Here is an 18,228-nt window from a genome sequence, read left to right on the forward strand (position 1 = left end):
TTGAGAAGGCTTATTAAAATACAAAGGCTTTGAACAATAATTTAAAAAAAAAAAAACTTTACGAAAAAGATCTATTTAAATAATTTATTTGAAATACACATTAAAATATTTGTCTTTGTTGCACTGAAAGCACAAATAACAGCGAATCAAAGGTTTAAAATCAAAAAATAGAGGTTGGAGCTTACGCGTTTTTATTGCTATTGTAGCATTTTAATAGATAGATAACGGTGCTTCGCGAACACGATGGCAATAATGTATCTTTCCATCTTTTTCTGGTTGGATTTTGAAGATATCTTGAATTCCTTCACTCTACAAGTAGCGCAGTCAAATTTGTGTGTTCCTTAACCTTCCTGGATGTGGATATCAGATTTGAAAATGGAAATCTCGTAACTGACGTATACATTGAACCTATCAACAGTATCAATAACTTCATTTAAAGAAGACCTCATCTTCATCATGTCAATGGTCCCTATCCTAGGCCTAGATCATTTGGAGAATCCGTTCGTATCTTTCATCACATCGATCCTCACCAACTACCGATCCTCCAGTCGAAGGTAGCTTCCCAATAATTTACTCAAGAAAAAAAAGAAAGAAGAACATTGCCAGTGCTCTACTCCAAACTTTACCCTCAACCCCCCCCACACACACACTTATTACAGTTTTACGTAGCCAATATTATTAGTATGAGAGGACAAGGAATTTCAGTTTAAAAGATAAGTTAGGGTTAATGGAAATGAACTAGATAACTACACCATATTATTTCACGTGCTTGCAAAGCAGGTTAAGATCTACTACACGTTCGATCCAGATCGGATGAGTTCGGTTAAATTCGTATGATATATATATATATATATATATATATATATATATATATATACACATAGTGTCCTTGTCATTGATCTTTCAGGAAAAATCAAATGAAGAAGGACAAAAATTAACTGAATTCCACTACAATAATAAGAAAAAGGAAGAAAAAAATATTTTAGTTAACTCATTTACATTAATTTCTTTCACTCAACAGAATCATGGACAGGTAATATAATCTTCAAGTAAGGATCTTGCAGGCCAAACGTAACTGAGTTTTGTAGCTTTACACAAAAGTATGTGCAATGGAATATTCTTTAATAATCATACAGAAGATGCTGTAGTGTATTGCTACGTACTTTTTCAAAACATCCTAAAAATTTACTCATTCTTCTATTTTCATATTTCGTAGAATATAAGCAACAACACATTAACGGAAGAAAGTAATTTCTCGATCGCTGAATGCTCTTTAACGCAAAGAAACCCTGAACTTTAGAAAGAACCGCAATATGGGGAATCGGAAATCACCGCCTAAACTTCCAACAAACTACGGTTGTCGCACACTGTAATTACTAGATTCCTCTTCATCTAATGTCAACCAGGAGGATAAAATAACTAGTGAGGAGGATAATAATAATAAATATATTAAAACGGAATCTAGGTATCTTAACGGCTACTACTATATGCGCAGAATCAAATTACTAAGAACACAAAACGTTAGTTCTTCCAAAGAAAAGTAACTAGTGTTTATAATCCCACTGTACAAATTAGTTTCTCTTTTCATTATTTCGCTGTTACATAAGACAAACAACAATAGTAATAGAACAATTTCTTTTGAAAACAAAAATTTAAGAATTTCACAATTTTTTCTTCTTACATTACATGTCATCAAGTATGATATTTAAATTGAGTTTAACGTCCTACGATTATGCCTGTTAGGCTAAGGGAGATGATATTTAAAGTGTATTGATAAGATAAAATATGATTTTATTAAAGTTTATTTGATGGGTAACAAAATTTTCCAAAAATATATATATGAATGTAATATATAAAATGATAACAACAATATAATCCTTGCATTATGTCAATTTACTTAAAGATTTAAGTATTTCATTAACTTCCAACAATATTATAGATCATCAATGGTGGCTTCATCATCATCCCTGAAAACAAAAGATAACAACAATATAACAATTGTCTATATTCAAAGATTTAAAAAAGACTAAAATGTATAATTAAGTACAAATTAACCCGTAATTCATGTCGTAATAAAAACAACACCCCTTTAAACCCTATCTTGTACATAAGTCAAGTGTTTTTATCTTGTACCTCTCCTCTATAATCATATTCGTTTACATCTCTCCTGAGATACCTTTCTAAGTACACCAAGCCATGGGCGCCCTGTGAACGATAGTCTTCTAGAAAGGGAAAGTCCAACATGTTTGGTTTGAAGTTCTTCAGAAAATATATCCAACACTTCTCGAGTTTCTCTCCGAATCCGTATTCTTGTCCAGTTGCATCTTTACGCAGATACGTATCTTGTATTTCTCTCACGTAAAATGTTGGGTGGTCTTCCAAAAAATCTAAATTCTGTAACATCATGTCATTCACTTCATATATTTCGCCGAACACGTTCTGAAAACAGATAAATAGAACTATTACTACTAAAATGAGTCACAAGGAAAAGAAGAAGTGAACAAGAACAATTTTATATCTATACATACTATATATATATATATATATATATATATATATATATATATATATATATATATATATATATATCGTGAATATATTATAAACACCATAATTAAATCAGTCATGCCACATAGGATACAAGGAAGCTCCCCTACGGAAAAAATACTAGGTTCTCGCCTTGATGCTAGGGTTTAATTCCCAGTTGGCATTTAAGCTTTACGTTCCCGTCTAAAATAGCCTCGGCACAGAACAGACGCTTAACTTCAAACAAGTAAAGCAGTGACTAATATAATAAATAAATGCTAATACAATACAATATACAGTGGCTTAAGAGTCAGAAACTATTGGAAGCATGGGCACAAACTTTTTAAATTTTGAAGCGGAATAAATAAATAAAAAACATTAGTTCAGAGTCAGTAGTAGGAAAATTAAACAAAATTATCAACAACCCAGACAACTATATATGACGCTAGCATACAGTAGGAAAGAAGTTAGGGTGAGCTCAGGTAACAAGTGAACTAATTTATACCATGAATACACTGTAAGATGAGCCGATGGCTGAAAAACGGACTACTCTAAGTAAACTAACAACGCAGTCAGTGTCTTTATCATTCAAAGGGATTACTTTGGTACGCATGTGCTATAAATTTCGACATTCGAACTAACTTATTATCTGTTGGGTATGAATTTTTGAATTTTTCTCTATACAGCTGTTTATTTTCATCAGTCACATGTACTGTAGGTTAACCATTCATTCCCTCTCTTTGTTAAATAGTTCTATCGAAAGGAAAACGAGGGTGTAGAAGTGATTAAAGGGGTTTCAAATGCTGAACTTCTGATATTCGCAGTGCATGCACATTTCAGGCTCTTGTAATTCCAAATTAATATATTTCATTGTTTGCCAATATCTGCATGGTTTTACTGAAAATAGAAGACATTTATCTTCTCTGAACATAAAAGCACCACTGTTTAATGGTGATATTTTTTTCTCAACTCATTGATACGAAATTGCAACAGTAGTAAAAGTTACAAAATTTGATAAATAATATTTAGTTTGATGCCAATCGACAGGAGCAACTCTGCTCTGAACAATCCTGTTGCTATATCACAAGTAGTTATTATTTAGGTGTGTAAATGTCAGAAATGTGCTACAAACATGTAGCATCGTTACGGCAAGGTAAAAACTATCTGATTTCATGCCAAGTGCTTATTCGAGTCTATGTATGATTTTTCTTCTAGTATTTGCCATATTTTACTGATCACAGATGTAATTCAGTAACAAAAGTTTAACCCTGTTCTAAATATATCCTACTGATATTAAGCTTCCAACCGAACCATTAGCTACAGAATTCTCTCCTTTAACACAAATAAATATTCTTAAACAAAATAAAACTGTTATTGAATCTTGTTAAAGAACCCAATCAATGCAAATATATTGCATAGTAATAAACTGTAGTAAATTTTAGTGGTGCAAGAAAACTTCTACCCTTAAACGTATTAAAACAACTAATATATGTCTAGTCATACTATCAATTTGTTTATCTTTGGTTTAAAAAAAAATCTTTAGAATTCAATATATATTCTTAATAGTCAAACACTACAAATATATATACTTATTTGTCAGAATTTGCGCTGAAGTTTGTTGCAATGTTATTGATCCCATAATTTACGTACAAAATGCTCTTAAACTGCAACTGGAACAGCCGAGCTACTTAAACAACCCTGTGCATTTAAAAGATAGAAGTGGAACACACTTACTTAATAACAACGGTGGATTTATTTAATAATAGTAATTGTCGTGCAGTCTACTGTCTTATACCAACGATCAAACACTTCAGTGCTCTTCCGATAAAATAAAACTTTTTTGGAGGCGAAGAAGGCAGTTAGATATTTCATTCTCCACATTATTCCTAATTTTGAATTGTCTGTTTTTCATATGGTTATCCAGAGACAAGAAAAAGTGATAGTTAATGAACTGTCTGGAGATTACGGTGGACGGGGTAACAATTCCCAGCCATAATTTTCATTTTTGTCTGGACATTCGCGCTGTGTTAGGTCAAGCATTCTTCTGTTGACCAATGTAGAGAGTATATCCGCAACAAAGCTGTAGCTGGGCACAGTACACATCCGTTTTGACCATTTGACCACTGGGTAGCAGATCACGGTGGACAAGTCTGGCCCCAGTCCACCAAACACACAATAACTTCTTTTAGTGTAATGGGAGCTTCGATGTGTATGATACCAGTCAACCACGGATATGACTGGTTCAAAATTCTATACGACACCTACATTTTTCATTGTACGTTCAAACTCTATGCAGAACAGAGTTGATGTGACGGGATACTAGTAAGGACCATACACTGGGAAGCTGAAGCTGAAGATTGTTGTCTAGTGTCAGTTCATGACGTGAGGCTAAAGTTTGGATAACCTTCACATTTTACCAATTCGATATAAATGTGACGTTATAAGTTTATACTCTACCCAGAGTTGGCTGGCTGGGTTAAACCAACTGTTTAAAAAAAAAAAAAAAAAGAAAAAAAAAACCTTTAAATTGTGTGAACTTCATAGTGACATTTCCACATATCAAACTATCTACATTAGTTTTGTCTCCTTTTCACCTTTTAATCAAGGTGTTTCATGTTCAATTCTCGGTCGAACTACAACACTTCTTTCAAGTGTACACCAAGTAACGGTTCGGATGGTACTTTAAACGAAAGTCTACTTGATAACGTCGGTATTACATAAGGATGTTAAGCCTAAACACACGAAACGAAACCAAATTATATACCTGAATGCCTGTTGTTTTATAAAGAAACCAAATTGCTTAAATATATTGATAGAAATTGGCAAAATTTATCGACTGCCTACGTAGCTTCCAACATAAGCTTGGATTGGACTTTGTTTTAATTTTATTGAATGATATCTATATACTAAATTTTTAATTTAATACTTCAGTTTTAGCGTACTGATTATGATACATTGCATTTAAAGTAATAACAGGATTTTCCCAATGGCTAAGGCGGGAGTTTCCAGATTTATATATAATTCTGTGTAATGGTTTCACTTGTGCAACTGTTTGTCTCTTTGTCCTTCTGAAATGACTCTTGACAATTATATTAACAAGTATGTAAAGATCAGTACAACGTATTTTCATCAGGAGTCCTTCGTGAGTGAGTCCGCAGACTCATCACATTTGTGGCAAATTAGTCCCGGTTTCGAGTCCAAATGGAGGACAATTTCTCTCGGATGTAAGCCAGCAAAAAGGGGTTTGGATTCCGTTTTAAGTTTATATGACCCCTTCCAGCGTTATCTCGTTGTTGCATAATAACATTAAGGCGAAACAAACTTATTTCTGTCCATATGTAATATAAATATATAGAGCGAATTATTTAAACCATTTTTTTTTTTTGGTTTTTCAAAAAAGAAAAAAAAAAACTTTTTGCCAATCATGAATCCTGACATTACCTGAAACATTTTTGGCAAGTTTGGCATGGATCCGTTTAAATCTCTAATTATAATATCATGGTTGATGTTTAGTGGTCATCCTACATTATGTTCACATTTCAAAAATTCTTACCTTGATAGAAAAAATTCTGACCCTTCTGAGTTGTCCCTACCTACTCCCATTCTCCCTAAACGCCCCACATATGGTTTCAAGCTGGTAGGACCGGTTTTCTGCCCAATTATTACTCACAAAATACGCATGCTCGGAATAATAGATTTTTCCATTCATGTTATGAGACTGACTACTGCAGACTTTATTTATGCAGCTAACACCCCAACAGACTCACTTAGGTGTCTGCTTCATGTGTCCATATCCTCTGTCCTGTCTGTTACCTGAAGGGTGGATCTAATTTAACAAAGTAAAAAGCGCTCTGCCCATTTGCTTAAATGATAATATGTTAAATATGCTAAATACATGATAATAATGCATTTGCTAAATGCTACAATATAAGATTCATTTTAATATTACATTACTACGAAATTCATATTGATTTCTTCCTACCAAAAGAACATTTTATCCATGTATGCCATATTTCTCAAAGGGTCTGAATTATTAATTCCGTAGGTATGTCGAAATTAAAGAGAAAACATTTTAAACGTAACTTACATGTCCATGTTCTGGTTTGTATAAAAGAAAAGGAATGTTGTATTTGGTGCCTATCACAAGGGGATATTTGAAAGCTGTTTGAGCAACTCCTACAAAGTTTGCTTCTCCATTTTCTTTTTTGGTTAACCAATAATGATTTGGTTCTCCCCTCTTTAATGTGCCATACACGAATACTTTATGCAAAGCCATTACCTGGAAATAAAATTTACAATTATACAAAATACAATAATGTCATATATATATATATATATATAAAGTTGTAATCATTATATATCAATATGATTTGTGTTACAGCACAGAAATAATATAAACGTACTGATGACTATAATTTATTATTATTGTATTAAGATAATACTGCATATTCGAAATGCAACTAAATGTTTTAGCACTGCAAATAAAAACGTAAGTAAGATTTTGAGTTTGTGATATTATTACTTTCTTTTCCTTCGCGTATGCAATAACCAAAACTTTTTTTAAATGAAATAAGTATAAGAAACATTACGTGTACACAGATAAAATCTTGACCACTGAATAAAAACGATCAACATATCACTTATATATTAGTGATGAACGAACGATGTGTATGTAATGAACGAAGCCATAACAAGGTGCTGTAGATTGGTCTGTTAACTGTCGAATAAAAAGTGTCTGCACAACAGATGAAAAAAAGTCTTCTTTATGGATTTGCTTTCTAATGTTAAACTTTGTAGTTATATTTGATTAACGAAGTTAAATTTTTATTATCGAGCAGGATGCGAGAGAAGAAAATAAATTTTAAAAAATCGAATTTGAGATTTCAACGGTTTTACACGTTTCATGGCCCGCAAAAGGTGAAAAAGAGATGATTTTTGGATATCTGCCTGTTCGTCCGTCCGTTCCGATGTAAATGTGTTCGCTTGGATAGAAACATACCGCTCAACGTATCCGTACCAAATTTTAAACTAAAGTATTTGAAGAATTCTTCAGGGGTTTTTCGAATTTTCATCCTACCCCCAAAATTAAGGGAACTTTACTAAAGAGCGAAAATAAAGCATGTGATATTCTCGAAACCGGCTCTCACTATTTTGCTTTGATTTCATATATCAATATTTCATTAACAACCGCTATACTTTAGTATAAGCCACTTCTCTGAGAAAAATCTACGAAAGATGGTTTATTCTTGGGGGTAAGTTTATCGGACGATCTTCTCAAAAATGTCTCAGGTAATTTTGTCCAATCCAATCCAATTTTGTTCACATTTTATAAATAAATATATAATGTTTCATTAATAAATGCAGATAACATGATTTAGTTTAAAGTACTGGAGAGAAAGTTTCGTGAGATGGACTGTACTTTTATTTAAAAATTTTACTTGCCTGAAAATATGTTATATGAAACACATGCATGGAAAATGTATTTAAATAAAATCATGTTGTTCTATAAAAAGTGATAACGGAAAAGAATAATCTTTTAAACGATTGCGATATATTTTAGTTTAACATTTTGAATTATTTCACATACATATATTTTTTCTATTTTGACTTATAAAGGAAAACATAAATAACAAGTCTAAATATAATGTAGTAGCAGATACTCTAATGTCTCTAAAACCTTATAATGAAATACAAAAACATTACAAGGTTATAATAATAACAGTAATAAACTTATTCAAGCCCTTCTCACTGGTTTAGTGGCTTTGGCGTGCGTCTTTTCTGCACGGGGTTCCGGGTTACATTCTCCTTGGGACAGCACTGAAATTTTAACGCATTACGGTAATTCAGATTCCACAACTATAATTCAGGTTTTCATACTATCTCGGTGTTGAATATGTACGCTAAACTCCAACTAATCAAACAAAATAAGCGAAATCAAAAACATACGTGGTACCTCAGGTCACAACAGTAGACAAGTCATTATTTTAAATATTTAAATATTGAGAAAATATTTCAGGAAATAGTTTACCTCATCTCATTAACAAGACGTATTTCGTTTAAATCCCGTAGCCAGTTATTCTGATTACTATTTTTCCATTTTTTGTCTCAGTTTCAAGTAATGTGATGAAGTGATATCTGTAATATCTAGGCTTCGATCCAACCTCTTACCGAAATATGCATTTCATTTTAAGTTCTTAAAGATTGTGAATGTTTATATTTTTAAAAAAAGATCATTACGAAAACTGCATCAAACGTGAACCTACTGATTGCTCGGGTTGATGTTTAATTTCCTTTTTCAGCATCGAGGCTATATGAAACGGAAAGAGGGACTTATTACGCAAAAACTAATCAATTGTAATGAAGCAAATAAAGTACAAAATAATAAATAAATTACGGTATAATGTGGAACTCGATACACTTTCAGAGTTTGAACCCGCGACAAATACTGCTACCCGAAATCAAAAAAACGTGGACAGAAACGCGCAGAAATTTTAATTTCCTATTTTGTATTTATAAAATAGGCAGGACGAAAAAAGTTGAACAGTTTAAAATGAAATTATGGTTAGTCAACTGGAGCTTTTATCATTTCACTTCGGTTAAAACATAAAGGACCAAAAGGGTTTTAATATACCTTTCAATTATTTTTTCTTCGTAAAAATTTCCTTTTCTTGCACGTCAGCTAGTAAAATATACATGACAAAAAAATAACCAAAGTTTTTTTCAATACAAAAAATTAAAGATATTTTAATTGACCTTGCTGAAGAAGTATTTTGAAAATTTTGTCCTGAATAAGACTCCCAAAACATTAGATTGAACCTCCGAAACATAATTTGGCTATGTCTCTAAGGCGACATGAGTCCTTTTTCTAAATTCAACATTGAAGTTGGGAAATTGAGCAATTTCTTTATGTCAAGTTTGTTACATATAAACGATAAAAACTGCTACCTCGTTATTTTGTTTGCGTAGAATGATAACGTAGTGTCGAGGTAAGTATATGCTCTAAGGAGACACTACTAGCAGATGATTCGCCATGAATGCTTTTTCGCGTAGAATACAGGGCTCTCTGCGTCATTTACAAACATGATACATCGTGGGCAATTCACTGCTGTTGTTGAGTATGGTGGCATGAGTGTAATGCGAGTTGGCGAACTCGGTGTTCCTCGTGCGACAGCATTCACTAGGTGGAGGAAGTGTATACAGAGAAACAAAGTGTCTCGGAAAGCCGGCACCGGTCACAAATGAGTTTCTACCCAGCAACAAGATCAGGCCTTGATTAACCTTAGCTGTCAAAACTCCTTCATGACTTCCCGACAATTAAGAGGTGGCGTCTCGTTTCCCGGGCTCCTTTCTTTCTGTTTGACGACGCTTCAAAGATAGTGGTCTTAAGGCCTGTCGGGCCGACGTGAGGAGATATTGACAGATATCCATAAAATCGACCGATTAGCATTTGCTGAGACAAATATTCATCGTAACTAAGATCGCGTAATATTCAAAGACGAGAAGATATTTTCCTCGGCAAATGATAGTCGACGACTCGTTTATAGGCCTGTAGAGAAACGATATGATCCGGAGTGCATGCATTGAACAAATCACAACCCGCCGATCATCTCAATCTAAATTCTAAAAAGTAAGAAACTCGTCGAGTCAAGAGCCACGATACGATACTCGAATCAAAACCTCAAAAATAACCGTGGGCACGACCATGATATGCTGTTAAATCTAGATTGTGAGCTATTAGTTATAGATAGTGAAAGTGAGAAAGTGACTTATACATTTATTTCAGAATTACTAAAGTGGCAGTGTATAAGAAGTTTTACAGTAGGATGCCGTTCATATTCACAAATGCTAAGTATGCAGACATCCCGTACGTCTATAAGTTTTGTGATGGCAGTTGTACAGCTGCGGTAGAGGAATAACATCGAAGATTTCCTAACCGTAGAGTCCCCACACGAGTATAATCAACTACGTGAGACTGGTGAGCTCCCCAGTATAAGGATAACATTGGAGCGGGCTTTACGATATACCCCTGACCAAGATAAAGACATTATTCAAAATGTCCAGCAAAGTCAAATAAGTGTTGGAAGAATTTCGCGTCGGCTTTAACTTTCCCGCACGAACGTATATGATGTACTTCGAGGAGGTGGGCTTTATTGATTTCAATGTTCAACGCGTACAGCATCTCCATCCAGGAATCAGTGAACAACGTGTTGCATTTTGTGAATGGGTACAGGTGCATTCTAATGTTCTGCCGTTCTTCTGTTTACCAATGAGGCTACTTTCACCCGGAACGGGATCAACAACATCTGTAATACACTTCGTTGGAAAGAAGAAAATTCTAGAACGATAGTAAGAAATTATCAAGAACGATTTGCGGAAAATGTGTGGGCTGGGATTGTTGATGATACGATTATTGGTTCCCTTTCCTGCCTCTTGACGAGTGAGCCTACTTGCACTTCCTACGCGATGACTTACCAGGACTACTGAAGGATATCTCCCTTGAAACTAGGTTACCATTGATATACCAGACTGACAAAGGACAATCTCACGCTCTATCGAATGCAGGGTTCAAAATTGAAAAAAAATCGCAAATAACAGAAGACAGACACACAGACATAGAGAATTCAGTAACGAACTTTCTAAGTTCGTTGAAAATATTGTAGGTATAAACGAACTCTCTATAACAATGGTGTCATAATTTTTATTACATTTTTGTGAGTGACTGTTATTACTTCCATGTTATACTATAACAAGAAAGTATTGTATTACAGTCAAAATGCCTAATGAAAATCCAGATACGACCAGATTTGGGTGAAGACCCACCATTTTCGTATTTACGTCTGTGTGTCTGTATGTATGTACATTCCGAAAATATTTTGTCAAGGATAAATCACGTAAAAGAGTACATATACACACGGGGTCGTGCACAACTTTCCATTTGATTCAACATCCGTGAAGTCCCTGACATTTAACATGCAATACTTTGCAAACGGTACAAGCTACGGTAAAACTCACTACAATGAATTTCCGAGAAAACTGTACATGAATTTGATATATCACTTGCACCTATTCCCTTTTGAAAAACCGAAAGTTGAATCCAAGTTGGCGGCCGGAGGGGGGGTAACATGTCTCAGAGAAGCAGTACTTGATCCAATTTGTTTTGCATATGCCCACATTCATGTCCAGTTACATCTTTAAAAAAAATGCCCGAGCGTTATATGATTGAATTCCGGATATATAAAGGTCCATAAATATACAAATTATTATCGTATAGGCCGCTAAATTAGTACAATACACATTGGGCTGCGGGGAACTTTGCATCTGAATCAATTTTACACGAATCTCGTAGGGACACTTCGCGAATGTACATTGTAAAAAACGTCACAACTATTCTGACATGCAGCCCGTCAGACGCTGTAGACAAGCACGTACACGAAATTTATTTCGAGAGGATACAAATTCAATACAAGCATAAATTGATTAACATTTGTAAAATCACCCCCGAAATTAGACTAAATTTACAGGAAAGTGAGGATGTCCGGACCCCTCCAGGACCCACCCCCTACGTAAGTCCCTTGGCTATAGGCTGTCTGTCTTGGAAGATCGTCGTTTTCAGAGCCAACAGGTGGTCAGGCACTGTTCCATCATGCCCCACTCGCGTTTGGTAAGGCTTAGATCTAGAGACCTAGTACACAGGGTACAGTAGAAGAAGTATACAGGGTAGAGCACGATGGGTTCACCTAACGATATGGGGACGCACGATATAATGCTTGAAAATAGCATCCAAAGAGTGCCTGGATAATGTTCGAGAGCAGGCTTGACGAAACCAGGAAATCAGGGCGTATTAATCATTCTCTTCTAAATTAAGACCGAGACGAGTGGGATATGTAGCTTACTTCCTCTTCTCCCTCTTTTAGGAATCAAACACCAGAAAGTGAAATGTGGGTTCTATATGACGAATAAGAATACGCTGAACTGAATCATCATTGGTCAAAATCCATACCGTAGATAGAAACGTGAAATTCGGACAGAATATTCCTTTTGGCACGAAATCAAGGCGTATGATAATAAAGATTTATTGAGATCTGTATCTTAAGGGGGGGGGGGGGAATAAAAAATCTTCTGCCAATTGAATATCCTCCAAAAATTAAATTTCTCACGAATTCCTGAGTTTAGAGAGGTGAAACTCGGCGTATACTCTCTTCATTAAAAGTTTTAAAAAAAAGACGTGTTTTAGTTTTTTTTCGAAAACTCCGCTCCTAAGGGGGAAAGGGGTATCATTGTTATAATATTCAAACGTATCTTTTTGTATTCAAAATGTGCTACATGTAAGTAAAAGGTGTGAAATTCAGTATATATACGCCCTCTGTTAAAAGTAACGAAATACGTTTTAGTGTCTCAAAAACTTCTGCTCCTAAGAGGGCTATTCCTGTATCCAAATTTATCTTTATTTTCTTTATTCTGGAAGTTATGAATGTAAAGATACCTTTAAATTGGTGTTATGAAGTTTGGTAATGAAACTCTTCGTTAAACTTTGAAGTGTAAGTTTGGTAAGTGTTTCAGTGTTTCTCAAAATTACGCACCTAAGAAAGATCATTTTCATAATGTCCAAATTGCTCTTTCTTTATTCAGAAAATGACCAATCAAAAGATTTGCTCAAAGTGGAGATGTGAAATTAGATGTATGAACTCTTAATTAAAAGTAAGGAAACACATTTCGAGAACTCTGCTCCTGAGAAAGAAAAGAGGAAACTTTTAAATTAATCAAATTTCTCTTTCTTTAAACAGCAAGTACCCAATATTAGGATTCGCTTTAATTGGCGTATTCTCTTCAGTACACAAAAATTCATAACTTCAGTACACAAATGTAGAACAACTTAAAACAGCACGGAACAAAGGTCCGGTGGCTACGGCTGGAGACGCGCGAATAAGATACTACCTATGGTGCCTTGCTAATCACAACACTGTCAACAAAACAGAAATTAACTCTCATGACTACTGAGTTCTTTTACATTTGGGAATAGTTACTTGATTTCTGATTAATAGCTTAATTTTTGATGCTCAACCCATCCAGGGGAGCACATATAGAGCAACGGAACGGTTCAACTTAGAACGGCACACCTAGCCTACAGAGCAACGACCAAAACGGTTCGTGCTTCCAAGAGAGCAGAAACACCACTAGAGATTCCTTTAACTAACTACGGCTTGTATATGGTCAGCCGGGAAAATTCCGATTTTCACTAGTAACATTGGGACCAGAATCATGGCTTAAAATATCGATTAGTCTTCCTCGTGGAACGAACGCTGAGCGATTTTCTTTCTTTCTTTACCATGTAAGGGAGTTCTGGACGATTTGGTTGAAGCCAAGAGCACCAACACATAGACAAACATATCAAACTTGTGAGAGAGCAGTTATGAGAAGTTTCGTTCATATACGAGGCTTGGTCAATTAACTTCTAAATTGACACTGTCTTTCCCATTTTGATTTGAAGATGATAGATGGGCTTAGAGGGCCGGTGATACGCAAGAAACAGACAGAATATATCTTTTATCTCCCTCTTTATGCATAACGTTTTTGCTATCGCGATTCTTTCCAACACACAAACTACGAATAAATACATAAAGAAATAAGTCAGCAACAAAAAGAACATTTTCTTAATGCAATTTACATTATGGTAAATTAACAATGTATACTGCATGATCAGTTATTTATTTTTTAATGAGACAGATAATTCTTGTATCACAATTGTAGTTTAAATTAAGTTATATCTAAAATGTTACTGAAAATATATGTATGCAAAGTAAAAGATAAGTATGTGTGTTACCAAGGTAATTCCTGCAGCATGCTGGGCCTGGAGATAAAGTAGATTTCGGAATCAATGATTAGGCGAGTTCCACGCCCAGTATGAACAAATTATCTTGTGATCATTGATAGAGATACCTCATTAAATATTTAAAACAATGAAAATAATACTAATAATAAATAGTCAGTACATTCAGCTGCGGAAGCCCCTTAATGCCCAGCGTTTTATTTCGTTGAACACACGACTTCAGGCCTAAAGTTTAAAATTTGCAAAATACATCTGCTCCATGTGAATTTTATAAAATGTAATCCCTGTGTATTAAACGTCAAGTCAGCTTTCCACCAAAGGTTTACGTTTAATGTACTCATTGCTGACGTTTGCACTTTGCGACACTAATAGCATAAAGTTCTCAAAAATGTATATATTAATAGTATATGTCTTTGGTTCATATCTAAATATTTTGTATCTTAACTAATGTTATTCAAAAGTCGAGTCGAGAACCTTCCTTTTTTCTTAATTTCAACTAGAAGTAACGAGAATCCTTCCGGGTCACGAGACATCGACGAAAGGTGTGGTATAACGTTTAAGCCATATTTACTATTGGAGTATATTGTGTAATGACTTGCGTATTTTTAATTGTTTATAAATGAATGCTCTTCATTGTGTTCGTATAATCACTTTATCAATTGTTAGTTTTTTTTTTTTTTCTACGAATCGTATTAACATTAAAACAGTGTTTGAAGTATAATACTTGGGTGAACTAGTGTTGGCAACGATACTCGTGAAATTTCTTGTCTTGCCTCGAAAACGAGGCGAGAACTGTTATGTTTCTAAACTCGAACTTCAAATGATACTTCCCGTCGTGACCTGCAGATAAGACAAAACGAGACGAGACGAGACTTGGAGATGAAAGATAAGCTTCAACATAACTTGTTTTATGTTGTAAAGGAATTGGAATGTAAATACCTATGTGAACTAAGGGAACTACAGTTGATTTGAGATTTTCTTTTGCGGCAAGCCTAAGAGCTCCAGGTTTCCCAGGCCTAATGCATACTGCTAACAGTCGCATTTCGGTTTATTTTTTCTTTTACATGTGTGGATATACTGTTTAGTAAGAAGAGAATCTTGTGGAAAATTGTGATACACAATACCTATACTTTTTTTATGATTGCTGCACTTGGTTCATTTATACAAACGCACACACACAAAAACACGCAAGAAAACACTGTTACACGGAAGAAAATTGACAAATACACCTAAAAATAAACATGTACACACGTACTCAAGTTCATCACACCATCTTGCAATATTGTTTTCAGAATTTACGCTTCCACGAAAGCACATACAGCCAAGCCAACATAAAGAATATATTATATTTCGAGATATTATTACCATTAAATTACCTTCATCTACGTAGTGAAAAACGTACAACAGAAAGACTTTCCCACAAAAATTTTGCTCTACAAAGGAAAGCAACACACTTCGAAATAGAAAAAAAAAAAAAAAAAAAAAAATCCAAACTAAATAAAAGGGCGCGCGAAGCAGGCGACAAGCTCAAGTTTTTCGATGGAACGTGTAAAAGCAGAGATTCTGCACATAGGTTAAGAAGCCCCATCTGGTAGTTTGCATGTCATATATCTACACGCTCTGTTTATACTCAGCCTTCGTATAGTTAATCTGCACACATCAATAGAACTCCTCCCTTAAGAAACACTTCCAAAGGCAGTAAAAGTGAATTTCCTGCCAAGGGAAGTCAAATTCCATAAACATATAGTGTTTCCCATAAATTAGGGCAACACAAATAGTTCAGGTAGCTTACGTTGAGTAAGGTAGAGAAGGGTTAGGTTAGAGTAAGTCTGGCCCCCTTCTGTGAAAATTAATCCAATCCCATTTTTGTGTGTTTACGTGCAGATACCAATCTTTGGGTAAATTTTACAAGACACGTTCCAGCTGCGCATCGATAAGTAGGGCCCTTTTAAAGAGTATAGTAGAGTAGGGTAGGGTGGAGTAGAGTAAGATATAAATAAGTAGGGTAGGGATTAGGAGCGGGTTAGCTTAAGGTTAAGTAAGTTTTGATCCACTTTCATAAAATTATTAGTGTGTAATTTCTCGCTTATAAGTGAGTATATCTGCTGGGGCGGGCGTTGTAAAGTTAACCCAAATCTTTTTTCCATATACTTATTTTTCTTTCTGTGTGCACAAAAATTTTAGGTGAGAGGTTTCTCGAGCCAAATCTCTTGGTAAGTCTTTCAGACACTATTCAATGATATGAACTTCGAAAAATGTTGCCATTATACATACGAAGTGCCAAGTAAATCTGCACTATTGGATGGAATGTTGCAACTAATAACAGACAATTGGGGTTAAGTTCCTATATGGCCCGCCGGGCCAAACCTAACCTAAACTATCTTGGCGGGTATTAAGGGAATCAATGCCGACAATGGTGTCGGGAAGATAGGATATATATTTATTGACAATCCTACTTTTAATCTGAACTTTTAAGATGAGTAAACTTTATGTACACCACATAACCCATATTCATTATCCTTACGTGTCGCTATTATTAATCTCTATGCAAAACCAGTGAGTTAATATAACTGTGTGGTAGAATAAAACGTCTGCGGAAATTAGGAGATTCTTTTATTACGATATTTACGCTTATTATATTGTGGCACCCATATTCTTATCCTGCATGCCGGTACGTACTTGAGTAAATAGTTCTAATGTTTCATTGAGCATTAAAATTTTACACTCAACAAAAGAATAACAAGCCTTATAGTACATCTATAGTACGATCTGGGCAATAGATTCTGTTAAAATATCACATTCACTTTCGAAACGATGAATACTTACGCCATGCTTCACACACATCTGCGCCTATCAAGCAAGGTTACTATAGTGGCGCTGCCCTCATTCATTACATCTGTGCTATCCTGTGCAGTCGGTGTAGTAAGCACCATCTGTTGTTCGACCAGGTGCACATGATATTACAAAATTTAGTTTGGGACTATCCGGAACCTAATTTTGGAGAAATAAGTGATATTCGAAAACTTAGAATTAACAGATCCTTTGGTTTTAATCAGGCAAATAGTTTTGATTGGAGGGTAATTAATATTACGGTTATTGTAGTGGTGGCATAGGTAACACTTCAGGTGCAAAGGCAAATGATAATTCGTGTCCTCTCTGTCAAGTAAGTATGCTGAACATGTTCGATATCTTTCATATAAATAAGAAGAAATAAATTAACAAAACTGCTATAGTAATTTGTTGTCTTATAATCGAATTAATCTCGTGTGTGTATCTAATTAACTAATTCAGTTTGAAATGTTTACAAACTTATAGCTTTTGCTTTTAAAATTACAGTGATATTTCAATTTGTGATTGTTTGGATATTTCAATTTGTGATTGTTTGGATATTTCAATTTGTAAACTGCTTCTTATTGTTCTCGTGCAGTTAAATGTAATTTTCTGTCCTGTCAAATATATTACATTCCTTTACCGTCATATATCCAACTGAAATTTCCTTACAAGACAAAGTTTCTGTGCTAGTGTTTTTTGGGTGAAAAAAAAAAAAAAACTTTACGTTGGACGATCTGCTGTTTAGATTGAGATCTTACATATGAAGTGAATAGTGAGAAGATAATTCGAACCAAGAACACAGATCTTCCAATCGCCGATAATATAATAATCTTTTCAGTGCAGGTTAAGAATAGTTCGTCACATTAAGAATCATGTTTTATTCACTTTTCTTGCTTTAAAGGATTTTCTAAGGCGTTTTGGACTTGTTACCCTGGCGCGTACCCAAATAATTGCGTACAGATTGTTAATATGCATGCATGCTGTTGTACACTGGAAATGAGTACGTACTATCCTAGTACAGCTGCTATTCTATTATATGCAGT

General features: G+C 34.6%; 2 protein-coding genes across 3 annotated transcripts in view; one reads left to right on the forward strand and one right to left on the reverse strand.

Annotated features, from left to right (window-relative positions):
- Positions 1 to 1,774: 1,774 nt before the first annotated feature.
- LOC145668187 (putative gamma-glutamylcyclotransferase CG2811) lies at positions 1,775 to 17,305 on the reverse strand. Of its 2 annotated transcripts, XM_081735828.1 has the most exons (4): positions 17,180 to 17,305; positions 6,614 to 6,805; positions 2,177 to 2,439; positions 1,775 to 1,967 (listed from the first exon to the last, which is right to left on the reverse strand). In XM_081735828.1, exons 1-4 carry the CDS (start codon positions 17,195 to 17,197, stop codon positions 1,934 to 1,936), a joined length of 507 nt encoding a protein of 168 aa, XP_081591954.1. In that variant the 5' UTR covers positions 17,198 to 17,305; the 3' UTR covers positions 1,775 to 1,933. The 2 variants fall into 2 exon arrangements, with proteins under 2 accessions (XP_081591954.1, XP_081591953.1); XM_081735827.1 differs by having other exon boundaries at positions 1,775 to 2,439.
- A 73-nt stretch (positions 17,306 to 17,378) lies between these two features.
- D12 (YEATS domain containing 2 homolog D12) overlaps positions 17,379 to 18,228 on the forward strand; it is a 77,342-nt gene continuing 76,492 nt past the window's right edge. The window contains exon 1 of the mRNA XM_081735826.1: positions 17,379 to 17,516. The gene's annotated coding sequence lies outside the window, so the exon portion shown is untranslated. The remainder of the gene's footprint in view (positions 17,517 to 18,228) is intronic.

Source organism: Thermobia domestica, chromosome 13, assembly GCF_964235325.1.
Source record: "Thermobia domestica chromosome 13, izTheDome1.hap1.1, whole genome shotgun sequence".
Lineage (NCBI taxonomy): Eukaryota > Metazoa > Arthropoda > Insecta > Zygentoma > Lepismatidae > Thermobia > Thermobia domestica.

What these genes read in the sequence shown, in the direction of transcription:
- LOC145668187 (XM_081735827.1), bottom strand. An exon ending in ACAAACCAGAACATGGACAT is followed by an intron (nt 2,440 to 6,613) that starts GTAAGTTACGTT and finishes ATCTGTTTTCAG; the next exon opens with AACGTGTTCGGCGAAATATA.